The sequence below is a fragment of the Mytilus trossulus genome, chromosome 9 (assembly GCF_036588685.1).
Source record: "Mytilus trossulus isolate FHL-02 chromosome 9, PNRI_Mtr1.1.1.hap1, whole genome shotgun sequence".
Classification (NCBI taxonomy): domain Eukaryota; kingdom Metazoa; phylum Mollusca; class Bivalvia; order Mytilida; family Mytilidae; genus Mytilus; species Mytilus trossulus.
The window spans coordinates 48,693,868-48,713,705 of record NC_086381.1 but is presented as its reverse complement, the minus strand read 5'-3'; the positions used below and the strand labels follow the sequence as shown (position 1 = coordinate 48,713,705).

General features: G+C 29.8%; 1 protein-coding gene across 4 annotated transcripts in view; it reads right to left on the bottom strand.

Moving 5' to 3' along the window:
- The window catches only part of LOC134683047 (liprin-beta-1-like), a 74,027-nt gene extending 55,635 nt beyond the window's left edge, over positions 1-18,392 (bottom strand). For 2 of the 4 annotated variants that reach the window (XM_063542075.1, XM_063542076.1), the window contains exons 1-3: positions 18,374-18,391; positions 17,921-18,007; positions 15,693-15,910 (exon numbers count right to left, since the gene is read on the bottom strand). In XM_063542075.1, the coding sequence (XP_063398145.1) occupies positions 15,693-15,910; positions 17,921-17,996 (294 nt within the window). In that variant the 5' untranslated portion in view covers positions 17,997-18,007; positions 18,374-18,391. Of the gene's footprint in view, positions 1-15,692; positions 15,911-17,920; positions 18,008-18,373 lie in introns of all 4 variants that reach the window. The other 2 variants (XM_063542077.1, XM_063542078.1) reach the window with 2 other exon arrangements.
- Positions 18,393-19,838: the final 1,446 nt, after the last annotated feature.

Here is a 19,838-nt window from a genome sequence, read left to right as displayed (position 1 = left end):
ATTTTATCCTTAATATGGCCTATTTCAATGAATCAACTTTTAACAAATTTAATATAAAATTATAATTATTAAAAATAAGTAAACAAACAAATTTCAGCATACCCCTTCAGCTCCTTGAATAGTATGAACATCCTGAGTTATTTCCCTTGAATTAGATCCTTCAGTATAATCCATAATTTGGGTGTCTGATAAGGTATCTAAATCAGACTGAACTTCATTTAGGTTTATGACATCCGTATCACGTTGAAATGAGCAGAAAATTGTGAAAGTTATGTAACCACGGTAGTGTTCCATTATTGAGTCGCAGCCAAATTTTCCACTTTCATGCTTGTTTTATCTTTCAAATTTTACTTCTAATTAATGCACACATACAGAGAAAAGCACATATAATCATTGAATTTTTTTTAACATGAAAAAACGTGTAAAAAAACAAATAAACATAAAAATGTAGAAAATTAGATATCAGTATTTTTTTAAGCTATCGTAAGATTCATATCTTTCAAGATGCTAATAAATATTTGAAAACTAGATATGAAAAAAATGTTTTATCCTTGTTAATAATTTCACAGCAGTTCTGTATTTATTCTTTGATTCACAGTTTTTCCTAGTAATGAATTTTTATCACTTCACACTGCTTGCTTCACACTTCACATTTAAGTTCCCTTCACACTATACATCAGGTTTCCACAGATATATGTAACCAAATCAAGTTTTCATTAAATAACTTGTAACAGTTACACATTTGGGTTAAAGATGCAGATGAATAAGGCAAAACAGCTATGCTTAAAAAGTGGTTTTGTTAATTCAGTGAAAATATATTTTAAACTGATTTTGCTAATAATTATTACAGACTAAAATGATAATATCCTCTCAAAGCCAACATGAAGCAAAGTAAAAAATAACACTTTTGTAAAAAAAATAACAAGATTTATAAATCCAACAATTTTTTCCTGTTTTTTTCCAAAAAATCTCCTGCAACTTTTGAACCATGTATAATATGATGACTTATCATTCAATGATATTCATTATCCACGTATATTCAGAACTGAGATATTTCCAAAATCTAATCCACAAGATTTACATCATAACATGCAGAATTCACGTCTGCTTTTGATAGACCTTGATTAGCCAACCATTTAGGAATTAATCATTTGAAACAATTAAACTGATTAAATGTTTCCCTTTTTATCAAAGCAATTTAACCAAAGCCAAAAAATCCAAAGAAAAACTTGGCAACCAAGTCTACATCAAATGCATGTTAAGTATTTTTTCCTAAAAGTATAAATTTTCAAAATTGCATTGCATTGTTTATATTGGAAGCAATTTCTGAAGTATTTGTACAGAAAATGAGCAATTTCATTATCTTAATCAAAATCTGATGGAAGGTGGGGAAAACAAACAGATGGTAATAAAATGAGATTAAGCTGTGATAACTCTAGATATTACTGTTGTGTCTTATTAATTCTATGTTATAAGTAATTGTAAAAATATTTATTTAATTAACAGATTAAAATAATATGGTGTAATTATCTCCCCTTTTCCTCATCTTCTCATCATTTGGAAATTTTGGTGTTAAAGATCAGATTTTCTGGCAACATACTGATTTATAAAAATTTAGGCCACAAATATTGCATTTGTGATGGGACTGCTTCCTTCAAATATGTGGTAGACACTTAGTCAGCTGTAAGTGGTTGAGCTAAGGAACTTCTTCTTTAGCTCAGTCGTTTAACTCGCTGCCTTGTAACACCTATTTTTCCATTTTTTGTCTTTCTCATTGCCATTCATCATTGAACTTTTGAGAACAATGTAGTATGACATTTGTAGTCACATTGAGCTATCAAAATAAGGAGTTCATTTGTTGTATGATTGACTGAGACAAATATTTTTATCAAAGTTCAAATGATGTGAATATAACTTGAATACCTTACATTATTTGTAATCAGCCAAAACATGAACTGTATTAAGCTGATTAAGTGTATAACAATCATGAGATTGATAGTAGTTCTTGTGGATTGACCAAAGGGATATTTGTTGTTTAATGTTCAATGGCAAATATTTCATGCAAACCAGTATTTAGGACATATAAAAAGTTCTTTAAAGTGAGTCAATTGGGTAATGGAATAGAAATTTGAACTGCCACTGGAAAGGTTATTAATTGATAAGGGCAAGCACTTTGCATTACTGGTTGACTGTTGGTTCTGAAGGGTACATATAATCTGTGACCCAAGTTAGCAATCCTTTGGCAGTCTATGATTCATATGTACACAAAAAGTGGATTGTATTTCTTCAAAGCAAAGCAGACCTCTTATAGGTTTTGATAGTTTTCTCATTTGTCCCCCTCTTTTTTATGGATATATTGCTCTCCATATTTGTGATGTACATCAAAATTATGAATTTGAGGATTTACTTAAAGTAGTGATTGTGAAAGATATCAAAGGGACATTCAAACTCATCAGTCAAAGAAAATGAGAAAGCCATGGCAGACAAACAGACTATAACAACAGTTCCCAAAACATAACGTAGAAAACTAAAGACTGAGCGACATTAACCCTACATTTTTTAGGGCAAAAGAAAGTTTGTGTTGGAAATAGCTTCAAAGTAATAAGATCGTTATATAGACTTTGGACTAAGATAAAAACAAAAGAACAGATGTTGATGTTTATTATTTCTGACTGTTTTGATATCACAACTAAAACACCTGTTTTACCTATACTTACATATTATGTCATAACATGTAAAATGTATGTTAGTAGGATACACTATCAGCCTATATAACGACAAGGAGATATGGTATGATTGCCAATGAGACAACTATCCACCAAAGTTCAAATGAAGTGGATATGAGCAATTATAGGCAACTGACTAGGCCCTTTAGCAAGGAGAAAATGCCATATTGTATAGTCAGCTTCATAACAATTAACACCAATTCTTTCAGAACAAAAAGTGAACGTCAATCTCCTTAATAATGGTCATGCAGTCAATGCTTTTATCAATTTTATTACTTTCAGTGCTTTTACTTTTTGTTTTCCTTTGTTTAAAAGGGGGAAAACTATTGTAATTACTTTTTCTTTTCCTTTCTATCTATATGATTATGAGAAAAAGGATATGAGTATATAATATTTAAAAAGTTCAAGAAATTAAGCTAAAATATGGACATGATCGATAGAACTAAAACTAATCATATGTTGATTTTGTTCATATATATATACATGTACTAGTACATGCTATTATTAACCACTGTAATAAAATCAGATATTTGTCAAATCAATTTATCCCTCACTGAAATTAGTCCTAATCATGATAGCTAATATTACCAGTACATGTATAATATTTTGTTTGTAAAAAAAAATGATAGGCTGTGGTAATGGATGTCTTAGCTGCTCAACCCTACCACAAAGGGACAGAAATTTGGAGAGTAGTTTTAAATGATATAACATCAAAAAGAACAATAATAAATACACACAATAATTTCTGAGTTTACAATACTTAATCATACCACTTTTGATCACTGATATGTAAGATTATATACAAGTTCAGTATTCAGATAATAATTTAACTACAGTTCTATGATCTTAAGATATGATATAGAAAAGTTGTGTGGTCAGTCCAGTACTATCTTACTATGAGCAGTCATTGTGGCCTTGATCTCTAAGCTTAAGTATAAGTTTTTATGTGATAATGGGGATTTTTATCATATTAATCATATTTTCTATCTAAAAAACTGAAAATTTTTGAGTTATCTCCCCTCATCTGATATTTTCTTTAAAATAAACAAGACATCAAGAAAAAGTTTTCCATATATATAACTTTTCAAAATTTCAAACACAAACAACTAAATATTATGACCATTGTGTGTCTACTCTGTCATTTGGTCCATTGTACTTTCACTTTTACTTATATTTGAATATTTGACAATTTACCCATGAATCACATGTGTTAACGGAATACAGACGGCTAATACAATAGGACTTCTAAGTTGTCTACCTTCAAACTTACTCCAGAAATTGTTGTAATTTCCTCAGCTGTCTAGAATCTATACCAGTACTTATCTTGCCAGAAATGATTCAGTGTCCAGACATCAATTATACAAATTAGATGATGTACAGATCCGAAGTATTCATTTATTCAGGCTAATAATTAAGGTGTGATAATAGATTTGTCAAATTCAGAACAATAGTATCAGCCATACAAATCTCTCAAGTCTATTAAACACTCATAGATCAATTATCAACACCACTGATCTAGTTAAATGTCTGTATATAAAGTGTTTTTTACCATTTCAACAAGAGGCCCAATGTATACTGACAGAGGCATTGATTTATCTCCCCTGTTCAATTTGTTAAATTTATAATTGTGTAATCTTTGGTATGTTTTAGAATTTCTAATACATAACAAACAAGTATGCTGTTACAAAATTATACAATTATATTTGAACCTTTCGATAAAACTATTAATATTACACCCCAATCAATGAGTATTAGGGCTAAATTATAGCATTCACCTTGTCCGTCTGTCTTTTCATCCAACAGTTATGTCCTTCACATTTTTTTACAAGTTACGATACTGCTAAACAAAATGACTTCCTATTAAAAGTCAGCAGCTTGATAGAGATAATGTTTGTGTGCTCTTTTCAGATCTCTTAGACACCTCCATTTACCTTATGTTTAACTATTATACTTTGAATTTTTCAATATGTTGCGTGAATATAAAATTTGTAATCACACATTTCAGCAGTACACTGCTAAATAAAGGCAACAGTAGTATACCGCTGTTTTCGAAATTCATAAATCGATAGAGAACAAAAGTATTTTATCAGCATGCATCTTGACGGTGATAAGATGTATGCATGAGCACATTTAAGATCTATCAGACATCCACTTCCTGTTTGGTGATACATGTACTTTAAAATAGTTTAAATATTCATCTGTTGAATGAACTTTACTTTATATCGTCACACTTTCCTAAAAAATTACTGAACAGAATGACATTTGGCAGTGATGGAGATTTAATGTTAAACCGCTTTTCAGATCTGTCTGCAAGATACCAAAGCGCTACTTCATATTTTTTTCTGATACTTTTCTTTATGAGCAAGGATAATGCTTAGCAAGACAATGCATGCAGTTTCTTTTAAAAATAAATGAAATAATTTAATTGGATTGTTTCAGATTCCCTTGAAGCAATTCACCAAATTTAAGTTAAGTATTAGAATTATATTGGGAATCAATTATTAGAGAATCAATAAGACAAAAATAGAGATTTCAATAAAAAAAAATGATTTGGTCTACCTAGGTTTTTCAATTGTATATCACAAGTAATTTTTGATAGCAACAATAATGGAAAACCTTTAATGTACGACATACAACACATATAGGATCATATAGTCCAGTCAAACTAAGATTTAACCTCAAACTGATTACAACAGATTTTTTTTTAGTTCTAATCTTTAGCATTATACCCTTTACATACATTGAAAAAAGTCCCATACAATCTAACATGAGGAAAACTCAAAATCAGCATTTTTAATTTCATATGGAAATTAACATTGTAAGGGAGATAACTCTTGCAAAAATTAGTCTTGTTTGGTCAGTTTTTTTGTTGTTTTTCTTGAAATTTATGTAAGAATGATACTTTGATGGGGTTGTTGTTTTTCACTACATTATATAATCTTCTGCTCATGAAATGTACAAAACCAAAGTGTTGTAGGTAGTTTTATTGTTTTCATGCATTTTTCATTAAAGCAATTGCAAATTTGAAGCTTAAATTGTGGCCATTTTGAAAAAATAATGTGAAAATATTGTATTGTTCATCTGTATATTATATTTTTTCAGCAACTTACTTATCTAAAGAAACTTTAAACCGCAAAAAGAAGATTACATGCTAAAAAATTTTGATTAAATTTGAGATTTTTTACCTTGAGTCTTGACATGTTAAAAAATTCCATAAATGGTCAACTACTGAATTACAAAATCTAGATTATAGCTGGATAAAAATATATGAAAACACCTCTAAAGTTGTTTGTTATACTCTAAAGAACGCTAAAAAATCAAGAATCAATACATTCTGATGAATAGAAGGGTTGAAGTTATAATTTTGTATCAATTTTTATTGATATTTCTGCCTTTTTTGCAAGAGTTATCTCCCTTTTCAATGCAAATCTCCATAGGAATTTTAAGTGGTGATTTTTTTTAGTCTTCCTCAAGTTAGATTTTATGGGACTTTTTTCTGTATATATTAAGGGTATAATGCAAAAGATTAAAAACTTAAAAATCTTGTATTGCAATTACTTTTTGGTTAGGGTCAAATTTATGCTAGATTAACTGAACTAATATATCAATACAATTTCATCAAACAAACACTTTTTTTTCCGTTTGAATGGTTTTACACTTTTGGGGCCCTTTACAGTTTGTTGTTCTGTGTGAGCCAAGCCTCCGTGTTACAGGCCGTACATTGACCTATAATGGTTTCCTTTTATTAAATTGTTATTTGGATGGAGAGTTGTCTCATTGGCACTCACACCAAATCTTCCTATATCTACTAAATGTAATGGTGTTATTTTGTTGCTTTCAAATATTTTTTTTTCCTTTAAAAATTATAATTAACCATAGTTACATACCAGCCCATTTCTTTACATGAAAATTGAAAGGAGTAGGTAAGGGTCGATTTTGGCCTCAAATTTCAGATTCATCTGACGAAATATTTTGGACACTTTTTACACACTGATGTGTCTATTTCATTTGATTCAATTAGTTTATGTGAAAGATTTTAAGTCATTTTAAAAGTCATAAAAACGCTCCAATTCAAGCTCAAATATGAAAAATATTTTAAATATGCAAAAAAATGTCACTTTTTCAGATCTTATTTGTTAAAAATAAAAGTGGCCGCATCCTTGTTCATTCTCAACCTTTATATAAGTTATGAATTATCACCAAATACAACTTTTTCAATATCAAGAATGAACACAAATGCGGCCACTTTCATTTTAGAAGGAAAACGTCTAATATTTAACTAAAATGCTAAAATTGTGAAGATTTTGGTAATTTAGCATGACTTAATGATGTTAGTACCTGATATGTGCATTGTATTGTCAAAAATAGCCCATATTTATGCAGCTGAAGTACTCTAGTTTCCAATAAATAACTTAAAGTTAACATTTTAACAGTTTTGTCAAACTGCTATATTTTGGGTCCAAAAAGGGTTCTTACTGGTCCTACTTCTTTGTGATATCATTTAAACATTATGGGCAATAAAAGAATGGTGGTCGCCATCAATCATGACTTCGTGTGGGATGGAGGCCAAAGGGTTTAGGCAAACTTATAGAATCAACCTGTTACAGCTAGTAAAAAGATACTTGATTAGTATTGAGAGATTGTTAAGCATACAATAAAGCATGTCTCAATATAATGAAAAAGATAATATATAAAACACAGTGCAAAATAAATAAAAATGTTGGTCAATCTTGATATTTGGACACCCCAAAAGTCAAAATTGGTCTATCACTCTAATACGACCCTATAGTCCAACATCCCATTTTTACAATTTAACTTTATCAAAAAATATATAAATGCACACAAACATGAATTGTAATCGTAGGTTGTATACAAGCCTAATAACAATTATGCCTGCAGAAGTGCTTTCACTGCAAAATGCATCAAATGCATACATAACTTCATCAGCATCTATAAATCATGTTATAATTAGACAGTTACTAGTATATAAAGCCTGATGACAGATTAAGTGTGCTTTATAAATAATTGGACTATTTGATTCCTAAATTAAAAATAGGATTGAATTATCTTATTCTCTATAGTTCAGTGCTAAATAAAATTATGTTTTTTTAAATCGGACAAAGGAAACAATAGAAAATAACCAAAAAAATGTGTCAATAGAAAACCATATCCTGCTGATATTTCAAAATTTATCATAATTTTATTGGTCAGTGATATTATATCATATATATGTCAATGTCTATGCTTTTCATCCAGATTTCATATATCATATATGAAATCTGGATGAAAAGCATAGACATTGACATATATTTTTTAAACTCATTTAAAATGAGAAGAGCTATTCTTATGTTTTTAGTTTATATGATCATCAACTTCATGGCAAGTTGTAGAGATTCATTGAATGAATTATAATTTTAAGCTGATAACAGATAGAATAACAGACCAACTTATAATCTAGAAACTTAATGCCTCTAAATTCAGGAGTTTAAGATTACTAAAAATGAGTGTATCTAATACATCCCTGCTACAGGAAATTTAAGGAAGTGATGCTGTTGGGCATAATAATGCTCTAAGTCTTACATATGAACTCAGAAAGATTAATATAAAAGTATAGAAAGCAATATCAAATCTGTTATACATATAGGTATAAAATCCATTGTCAAGCTTAAAAAATTACCTGAAGATGAGCAGTCAACTGTTGCTTTTTACCATGGCCCTACAGTCCACTGAACCAAGTTCTCATCTTTAAAGAAGGGTTACATTCTTTCTGTCAAATTAACCTCCATTGCCTTGTATTCATATGAACATATTTGATGGACATTTTGTTCTTTCCAAAGGCTCTTTTTATAATGGTATACTTCTAGAGCGGGAGTGGATCGTAACCCTTGGCGAGCGAAGATGAATGGTATAATTGTGTCTGATCAAAGTCAGATCAACATTCATGACATTAGTCAACTTTGTTCACAGCTTGAATCAAGTTTTTTAATCTAACATTATAATATGACATAAAATTAAACAGACATATTTTTTGTCTTATAAAGATATTATGGTGACATTTGAATTATTCTTTAAAACACTTTACTGTTGGGTTGCTGTTTCACTTACTTCAACCTAAAAACATCCAGACCTTGTGATCATTAAAATTAAAATTTTGAGTATGTTATCATACTCAGACTCAGACTTCAACCAAATATTAATTACTGAAATTAGAGTTTTAAGCACAAATTCTATACTTGGAGTACCCGTTAATTTTTTATGACCTTGACCCTTTTATTATTCTGTATCCTCATGATTTACTTACATATCTACTCCTTCTCCTAGGTCCTGGTAAAGTCTGATAATACACACGTCTAACAAAGTCATCATAGTCTGCTGCTGATTTCCTTCTATCCATTGTTTAAACTCGAATTCAAATCAATTTTTAATCCATTTTAAGGACACTAGACACAGAGTATAAAATATTTTTTTCAATTAATTTCCTCATTTTATAGTCACAACACTGACTGTCAAATTTACACAAAAATACGCTAAAACTACCATCAACAATTCTTTGTTTTGTACTTAATCATAAAATCCCCCTTTGGTTAAATTTATCCGTCTTTTTCCTCCTTTGATGTTTAAAGAAAGTAGTTACAAGCTTTTTAATAAAATCACAGCTGAGTTTGAGATTCCCATGTAATTAATTAAAAAACATTGATATTAATTAAAAATTGACGCACATTTTTTTCTTTAGAAGTAGTTGGGAAAACTGCAAATCGTGATGACACTTTCTTAATCGATAAAGAGTTTATTCCTCCTTGTGAAATATCATAAACGTCTTCTATTTGTCTCAACTTTCAATATATTCTTGTAAGAATATACTAATATATTAAATTTAGCCTATCTTTGGTTTTCAATATCAGACTACATATAGCTTACATCCAATTTATTATTAAACCACATTTTTCTTCTCTTTCCTTTCTGTTAAAAGCTTTTTCAAAAAATAATAAGTAAACTTATGTCTATTGTCCTTTTGTCTAATTCATTAAATTCATTTTTTTACGAGATCAATAATTCATTTGTCTACAGCTAGACCACAATTTTGTTCTCATTTTCACCAATTACTTTTTTTTCTCAAATTCATCAATATAAATTCCACTATTTTTATGTAAGCCTATTTTTCAGGCTTAAGTTAAATGAATATTAAGAATCTCTTAGATTAGATGGACATTTGTTACATTTTCCATTTGGCAGTTTGTCCTGTTATTTCCTCCTTAGAAATCACATTAATTATTGGAAACTAGGCATAGGCCATCATTCATGTTTCTTTAACATTGAAGAGTAAGAAACCTCCAAAGATGAAAGATATTTCATAAAAATTCCTATGCGAGGTCAATGACCCGTAAAATCATAAATGTCAATTAATCAATGTTCAATTCTGATTATCATGATTAAACACAAAAATCATAACATTTAATCTCAGCAACTTCATAAAAATAAATTAATTATCACTAATCATTTCCTTTTTATTCTCTGCAAATCTTTCTAATCACTTTGTTAAGACAAATTTCTTGAATAATTTTGACATTTTTCACACAGTTGGTCCAATAGGTGTAATTTTTAAGCAAAGTAAAATTGAAAAATCTCTTAAGATTAAGAATTGAGTATACTAATAAATCATGATAATGATCACAAAAATCAAGTCAAATAAAACACATGAAAAACACAACAGAATGATTATTCCATACAATCATGAAAGCGATACTTCCGATTGTATTTATCTACTATAATCACTGAACTATCTGATTGTATAATCACTGCGGTCTAAGATGACATTCTTTCTTTACATCAGGTGTTTACACTATAATAAACCCCTATCATAAAATATCCATTTATTATTCATGAAGACGCTCCATTTGAATTTGACTTTTAAATAACTTCATTCCTCCAAGTTCTAAAAGTTCACCATCTATTTGACTTTGTATCCCATTAAAGAATATTAAATTGTGATCTTTTTTCACCTGGGTGATTTTCTATCTCATTCCAAATCCAAAAGAAGTATTTTTACGGAATATTCTGACGAAATTCGCATTCTCCTGGGTATTTTATCAACAGATATAATGCAAGTATAATCTGTTTTACTAATATATCACTGACAGGTTGGTAGGTAGTATAGCAATCACGGTTAATTAGTAATTACGACACTACCGCTAATTAACAACAATGAAGAAAGACAATCTTGTCACAAATTACAGCATCTTCAGACAGTAAAGAAGGCTATATATACGTTTTGTACTTTAGAATATAATTTCTAACGACAGAAATATATTTTAATTTCCTAATAACGACCTTGGTTAATGTTTCAACCATAATTTCATGAATATTTTATAGATTTTCCAATCTTCACATCTTAATTTCAATAACAATCACAAATTTTTTATGCAATTAAACATTTCAATGCGTAATTATACTTTTCCTTGCTTTAAACAGTTTATTGATAAATAAAAGGTACAGAAGTCAATAAAATAATCTTCTTCATATAAATGTTTATATTATTTGCTCATTAATGGTTATGGTTAAGATAACAAATGATTTTATTTGTTTATTATCACTTCCTGCCTCCTGCAGTAGCATCCTGACCTTGACTACATTAGCATCCTGACCTTGACAAGATATAGACACTAGGCAGATGTAAAACAATACAACTGTCATAAATAAAATAACAGATAATAAATAGCTGCTTTATCATAAGCATCATTGACGTTGACATTACAGGAAGTCTCATCCATATGACCTTGACAAGATGTAGACACTAGGCAGATGTAAAACAATTTCCATTCTCAATTTTAATACTACTGTCATAAATACAACTACTGATATAAAGCTGCCTTATCATAAACTATATTGACCTTGACATTACAGAAAGTGTCGTCCATATGAACTTTACAAGATATTGACACAAGGCAGATGTAAAACAATACAACTGTCATAAATAAAATAACTGATATTAGCTGCCTTACCATAAGCTGTATTGACCTTGACCTATATAAAGCAAAGTCTCATTCATATGACTTGACATAGGGGATATGACCTATATATGTTTGGGATACTTTGGTTTATTGTTAGAATACAGAGTAAAACATTTTGCCTTGCTAGTTGTATCATCAACTTTTATTGCCATAGAAGACTTCAATAGCTCTTGAAGAGGTTATTTCCAAAATTAAAGTCAATTCTAGATTTTATTTGTTACAGTTTAAGACCCAAATAATGAAAAATATAAGGTAAAAGTGCAAATCAGCCTTTTACACAATTTTCTTAAAACTATATTTTTCTCAACCTATCAATGTTTCTGGCTTATTTTGTTCCTTGACTAATAGTAACAATTTTCAATTCTACATTTTTCTTATTTCACCTAACTCCATCCATAAACAGATGCAAAACAATACTAATGTCATAAATAGAATTGCTGATAGTTTGCACTATAATAAGCTACATTTGTAAGGCAAAATTATATCCGGGTGAAATTTGATCCGGAGGAAAAAATGTCACAGTAGTTGTTGTTATTTTTTTATCCGGAGGAAAATATTTCCCTGGGATATTTTCTCCTTTGCCGTGAAATTCTATCTGGGTAGTTAACTTATTGAATAGTTATTAGAAAAATCTTATCCTTTACAAATACTATGAAATAATAATAGTGTATTTGAATTAAAGCGAAATTGTTAAAAAAAAAAAGGTATTATTATGGGAAATAATTTCACAAATTATCATTGAAAAAATTTCCTGAAATATTCAAGTCAATATCATCCTTTTGAAACGAAAATTATCATGAAACATAGGGAAGAAAACCAGAAGTAATTTCAAGATCATAATTGTGAAAATAATATCATGATTATATATAAGGTAAGTGAAATACATGTAAAAGTGAGTTGTTTTCAGATCTCAGTTCAAATATAAATTAAAAAGTAAGGTAGAAATATAGTTGCATGACTACTGTTAACAGTAATAGAAGCATTTGATTATGATGATATTTGTAACTATATATATATATATAACTTTGTCTGGGGACAGAGATGTAGTTGTTGATTATATGGATATCAGGTAAATCATAGCATAACAATATATTGGAACAAAAACATGTTTAACAGCTGGATAGTATTTACCTTTATGAAAAAGATCCAGAAATACATTATATTAATATCTTTAAAATATAAATTGCTCATAATTACCTCCCTTTGATAAATTATGCAAATTTGTTCTACCTTTGTGAAACATTTAATAATTATAGTCAGGTATATATTGATTGTGAGTGACTTACATAGTAGTTACTGGGACTTTATTTCACATGGTTCTGTGAAATATAGTACAGCAAATATATACCGGTAGAGACTATTTGCATAACACAGATAGATTTTCACACCTCTGGATAAAATCTACCTGTGAAATACCATGCCTGGAAAAAAATTACCGGGACAAGTTATCCTCAGGATAAAATATCACAGAGGAAGAAATAAACCGTTACACATTGACCTTGAAATACAGAATGTTCTCACCAAATAAGACCTTCACCTTGGCAATATGACCTTTGTTGAATGTCTTTAGACAGATATTCATTTTATAAAAAAATCTATGTCATTGATCAGTAGTTTAGAAGTAAAAGTCAATATTTCAAGGGAAATAATTCATAAAATCAGTTTCAAATGCATAATTGACTGTTACAAACACATCATCACTCTAAAAAATTATCTCCCCTTACCAAGGTTTACAAAATACAATTCTGTATGAATGAAATTGAGAATGGAAACAGATCAGTGGCGGATCCAGAACTTTTCCTAAAAGGGGGGGTGATGCTGACTGACATAAGGGCGGGGGCTCCAGTCATGCTTCTATGATTCCCTATATAATCAACCAAATTTTTCCCACAAAAGGGGGGCCTGGGCCCCCAGGGCACCCCCTCTGCAGAGAATATATCATAGTGACAACATACTGACCAAAGAGATGTTGCATCCAGAGTCTGACTCCAGCTAGCCAAAAACGAAAATGTGTACTAGTTCAGTGAAAATGGATGTCACACTCAGAAACATATAAAAATAAAAAATAAAACTTTCTGTTAATAATTTTAATCTGAACTCTATAAGACAACAGGTAAACATTATTTCTACAAGATAGTGGTACATTTATGTATTTCTTTCCCTTACTTCAATATAGTTTAAGCTATGAGACAAATGAATATAAGAACCAGCCACATTATAAAACCCTATCTACTGTGAAAAGGAAGCTGCCCTTCACAGAGATATGACCACAAACCACAAAACCTCATCCAAGCTGCAAAAATCATCAAAGATCACATACAACTTAATGATTTTTACATTAAGCATAAATATGTTTTATTAATCCATGAATCTAACCTTGCTTTATTATTTTTGGCTACACCTTCAGCACTAATAATTAGATTAATGTCAGAATGTCAAAAAGATTTACACAACATCAAAAAGTATCTTATACAAATGTTTGCAATCTGTGGAAACAATTGCACTTACAGTATTAAGTTTGTTTTAGTATGTAAGTACATAACATATTTCATGTTTAATTATGGGCTGCATGACTCTCAAGATTGAAGGGCAAAGTAGAATTGTAAAGGTTTAATATGATTTTTAAGACAAACAGGGTCTAAATGCCAAGAACAGTTTTGTCACTATGTCGAACTCACAGACGAAGTTCTAGCAGTTCTGTGTGCATTTTCACATTGACCACTCTCCAACATTATTCCTATAATATCAGATTTTTTATTTACTACATGTATAAATACTAGAGTCCCATATTTGCTGATAATTTTCTCTTTTTTCTCTTATGACTGGCATTTTAACAAGAGAACGGTTAAAGTATTCCTAGTTTAACAAAGCCTTGTATATACCACCCACCTCTAAAATTCTGGCTAGTAAATGTTACAATACAACAATACAGGTGATACACTGAAATAGCCTCTTACTTTACATTCAAAACAATGTATACTAGAAATTTTTGCAAGATCACCACAAAAGTGAAAATATTTATGTGCTTTTAAACAAGAGGCTCTCAAGAGCCTGAATAGCTCACCTGATTTTTTTTTGGTTTAATCTCTGATCAATGATTATTTTGGCTTTTCAATTTATTTAAATGTTCTTTGAATCGTCCTCTTTTCTTCAAAAGCAAAAAAAAATCATTTTTTCCTATGTTCTATTTTAGCCATAGGAGCTATGTTTCTTGACATACAAGGAAATGAAATATAAAATTTATACTAGATACTCTGAAACTCTGAAACTCATTTAGCCTAAGTTTGGCTGAAATTGATACAGCAGTAAAAGGAGAAGATTTTTTAAAGTAAGTCAACATGATGAACAAATTGTGAAAAAAAGTCTTTAAAGGGCAATAACTCCTTAAGAGGTCAATTGACATTTTGGTCAAATTGACTAATTTGTAGATCTTACTTTGCTTAACATTTTTGCTATTAACAGTTTATCTTTATCTATAATAATATTCAAGATAATGATCAAAAACTGCAAAATTTCCTTAAAATTACCAATTAAGTGGCAGCAACCCAACAATGGGTTGTTTGATTCATCTGAAAATTTCAGGGCTGATAGATATTGACCTAATTAACATTTTTACCCATTTGTCAGATTTGCTCTAAATGCTTTCGTTTTTGAGATATAAGCCAAAAACTGCATTTGACCCCTATGTTCTATTTTAAGTAACGGCGGCCATGTTTTTTGAAAGATCAAAAATCAAAGCACACACTTTGTGCAGGTTAATCTAAGGAATAATCATGCTAAGTTTCATCCAAATCCATTCAGCAGTTTAAGAGGAGAAGATGTTTGAAAAATTGTTAACGACGACAGATGACGACGACGACGGACGCCAAGTGATGAGAAAACTGTACCCACTAGACCCACAACAATTGGTAACCAACAAATAATAATGAATCGACAGTACAACATTTTCTATACTCACTGGAGATGTTTTCTCATCCACACCTATCATCCAATTTCTAATATAGGATGTAACTTCATTGGGAATCATGGTGATGACCTTGCTTTTTTCATCACATGTCTCCAAGAAATTCTTTAAATCCTCCATTAGTTTGACAATTTTGGCCTGATGTGAATGTCGTCTTGGAGTCTTTCTTCTAGTCAGTTCGGCTTTACCATTGGGTGGTTCAAATTTGGTGTCTATAAGGTAAAATTAAAATCTTAGAAACCATTTCATTTAATTAAATATTTTTATAAACACAGTTGTTAGTTTGATAATGTAAATTCAGGGGGCAGGGGTCTTAACAAAATCTTTCGACTAATAGAACCATTCAACCGAAACTGGAGAATACTGTTTATTTTTAAGGTATGGTAATTCTGAATCCTCTGGGTTAATAGAGTTATCTCCCATGGTAGTTAAAATAGTATGACAGACTGTCTTTTTGGAGTAAACTTTATATCTATTATAATTGATATAATTCTTAATAGAGTTATCTCCCATGGTAGTTAAAATAGTATAACAGACTGTCTTTTTGGAGTAAACTTTACATCTATGGGTTAATAGAGTTATCTCCCATGGTAGTTAAAATAGTATGACAGACTGTCTTTTTGGAGTTAACTTTACATCTATGGGTTAATAGAGTTATCTCCCATGGTAATTAAAATAGTATGACAGACTGTCTTTTTGGAGAAAACTTTACATCTATGGGTTAATAGAGTTATCTCCCATGGTAATTAAAATAGTATAACATACTGTCTTTTTGGAGTGAACTTTACATCTATGGGTTAAAAGAGTAATCTCCCATGGTAATTAAAATAGTATGACAGACTCTTTTTGGAGTAAACTTTACATCTATGGGTTAATAGAGTTATCTCCCATGGTAATTAAAATAGTATAACAGACTGTCTTTTTGGAGAAAACTTTACATCTATGGGTTAAAAGAGTAATCTCCCATGGTAATTAAAATAGTATGACAGACTGTCTTTTTGGAGTAAACTTTACATCTATGGGTTAATAGAGTTATCTCCCATGGTAATTAAAATAGTATGACCGACTGTCTTTTTGGAGTAAACTTTACATCTATGGGTTAATAGAGTTATCTCCCATGGTAGTTAAAATAGTATGACATACCATCTTTTTGGAGAAAACTTTACATCTATGGGTTAATAGAGTTATCTCCCAAGATAATTAAAAAAGTATAACAGACTGTCTTTTGGGAGTAAACTTTACATCTATGGGTTTATAGAGTTATCTCCCATGGTAATTAAAATAGTATGACAGACTGTCTTTTTGGAGTAAACTTTATATCTATGGGTTAATAGAGTTATCTCCCATGGTAATTAAAATAGTATGACATACTGTCTTTTTGGAGAAAACTTTACATCTATGGGTTAATAGAGTTATCTCCCAAGGTAATTAAAAAAGTATAACAGACTGTCTTTTGGGAGTAAACTTTACATCTATGGGTTTATAGAGTTATCTCCCATGGTAATTAAAATAGTATGACAGACTGTCTTTTTGGAGTAAACTTTATATCTATGGGTTAATAGAGTTATCTCCCATGGTAATTAAAATAGTATGACATACTGTCTTTTTGGAGAAAACTTTACATCTATGGGTTAATAGAGTTATCTCCCAAGGTAATTAAAAAAGTATAACAGACTGTCTTTTGGGAGTAAACTTTACATCTATGGGTTTATAGAGTTATCTCCCATGGTAATTAAAATAGTATGACAGACTGTCTTTTTGGAGTAAACTTTACATCTATGGGTTAATAGAGTTATCTCCCATGGTAATTAAAATAGTATAACAGACTGTCTTTTTTTAGTAAACTTTACATCTATGAGTTAATAGAGTTATCTCCCATGATAGTTAAAATAGTATGACAGACTGTCTTGTTGGAGTAAACTTTATATCTATTGGTTAATAGAGTTATCTCCCATGGTAGTTAAAATAGTATGACAGACTGTCTTTTTGGAGTAAACTTTATATATCTATTATAATTGATATAATTCTTAATTTTACACCTTGAGGAAAAAAGTTGTCAGGAAATAAAGTTTTGAATGAATTTAATCGGTTTTTTTTTCAAATAGAATAGTATGAAATGAAAGATAACTAGACCTGTTTTTTTCTATAAATGTGTATGTACACAATGTATGTACATTGAAGTTGATCATTCTTGTTCGAAGGAATTGAATTTCAATGCTTACTTGCTAAAACATTGTCCAGTTGTTTTAATGCTTCTGCAAGCATGTCACTGGCCTCAATTCCACTGTTTGAATCCATTATGTCTCAATCTGAAATAAGAAATAGGTTTTAAAATCAAAAGTCAAAAAATAGCTTCATGAGACAAAAAAGTCAAACAACATGTACTCTTGTGGAAAAAAAGTGTAATGATTTTTAATTTCAATTGGTTAAATTAAAAACTGCTTTAGTTGTTTTAAGCTGAATTTGTCTATTCTTAGTAAAACCAAATTACAATCATAGCAATTTAAGGGAGACAATAACTTTTTAACTTTTTAGAAATGAAAAGTCTATAATCATGTCACCAATAATTGTTTTTCTCTCTCTCATTCCAATGGATTTTTTTTCAGAAAAAAAATAATACTCTCTATACTTGAGTACAATGACCGTAATATTGTATTTAATTATAAAACCTGTACCTGAATTTTTGAAAGTAAAATTTCCACTCTTCAGTGTTTCAGCATCCGATTTTATTAATGGTAATTTTGTAAGAACATCACTCTGAAAATATAATGAATGGTCCTTATAAACTCACAAATCTACAGTAACATTAAAAATAAACTGAAATTTGATTTAATTCATGAAAACACATTAGTCCATATTTCCATACAAGGTTTACCTTGAAAGGTCAAATCCCTAAATGTTTAATGCTTTTCTGTATTTTTCTATACAAAACATGACTTATATATTGAAAATCTGTCAATGAGAGAAAAAAAACACCTAAATGTTTGACAAATATTACAGGGAAAATACACAATTCAATAACATGTATGATAGTATTGGCTTACAGATATAATGCACCAAAGGATCTTAAAAGCTTTTTTTTAGATACAAAATAGTATTGATGAAAGAATATGATATACTTTGATTATCTATGAGATAAAAATATAAATATTATTATCTATCTTACTTATTACTCATCCTTACTGATAAAAATGTTTCTTAATTTTTTTTAATACCGGAAATAAGAACAGTTGGTAAATCTGATAAAAAAATTACTGAGTGTTTTGAATTAAAGTATTCAATTTGATCTCTGCTGATATCAATTCTCAATATTTTAGATAAACTTATTTTTATTCAATCAAGAACCATAACTCCTGGATACAAATGTGAAATCTGTCAATTTTAAACTTGGCTTCTATTTAATTATCTGAAATACATTTTCTCCAATTATTGTGCTATTTTCACATTTCCTGAAAGGTGTGAGAAAAATATTCTCATCACTAATGAATTCTGTTCTAAGCAAATTATTGGTAAAAATTTAATTATGATGTTTAATTTTCTTTTTTTCTTCTGAATTACTTATTGTGTACCATGAAAAAGGCAACCAAGCCTGATGACATCACATATATAAAGATCGGAACTTTCTGCAAATGTTTGAAAAGAAAGGATAAAAATCATAAGAGATACAGATTCTAACACTATAACTCGTGTATTAACATATTTATCCACTCTCACGGTTAATTTATTTAAAAAGCTCTGCACATGAATCAGAGCTTCTATTCTGCCTTTTAGGCATATAAATGGGTGACTGACCCTCCCCACTACCCTCTGTCTATCAGTCCCCTCCTTATTACCATTAGTGGTGGATCCAGAACTTTTCATAAGGGGCCCCGCTGACTGATATAAGGGGAGGGCCACTCCAGTCATGCTTCAGTGATTCCCTATATAATAAAACATCTTTCACACGAAAGGGAGGGGGCAGGCCCCCAGGCCCCTGCGGATCTGCCTATGATAACAACAGGATAAATGTAAAAAAAATTATAACAGTATAGATTCTGTTTATCACTAAAAGCTATAAGTATATAGATTCTATTCATAAGGTCCTTGATAGACAAGAGCAAATTATGATACTGAAATAATGAAGACTTTAATTTAGCATAA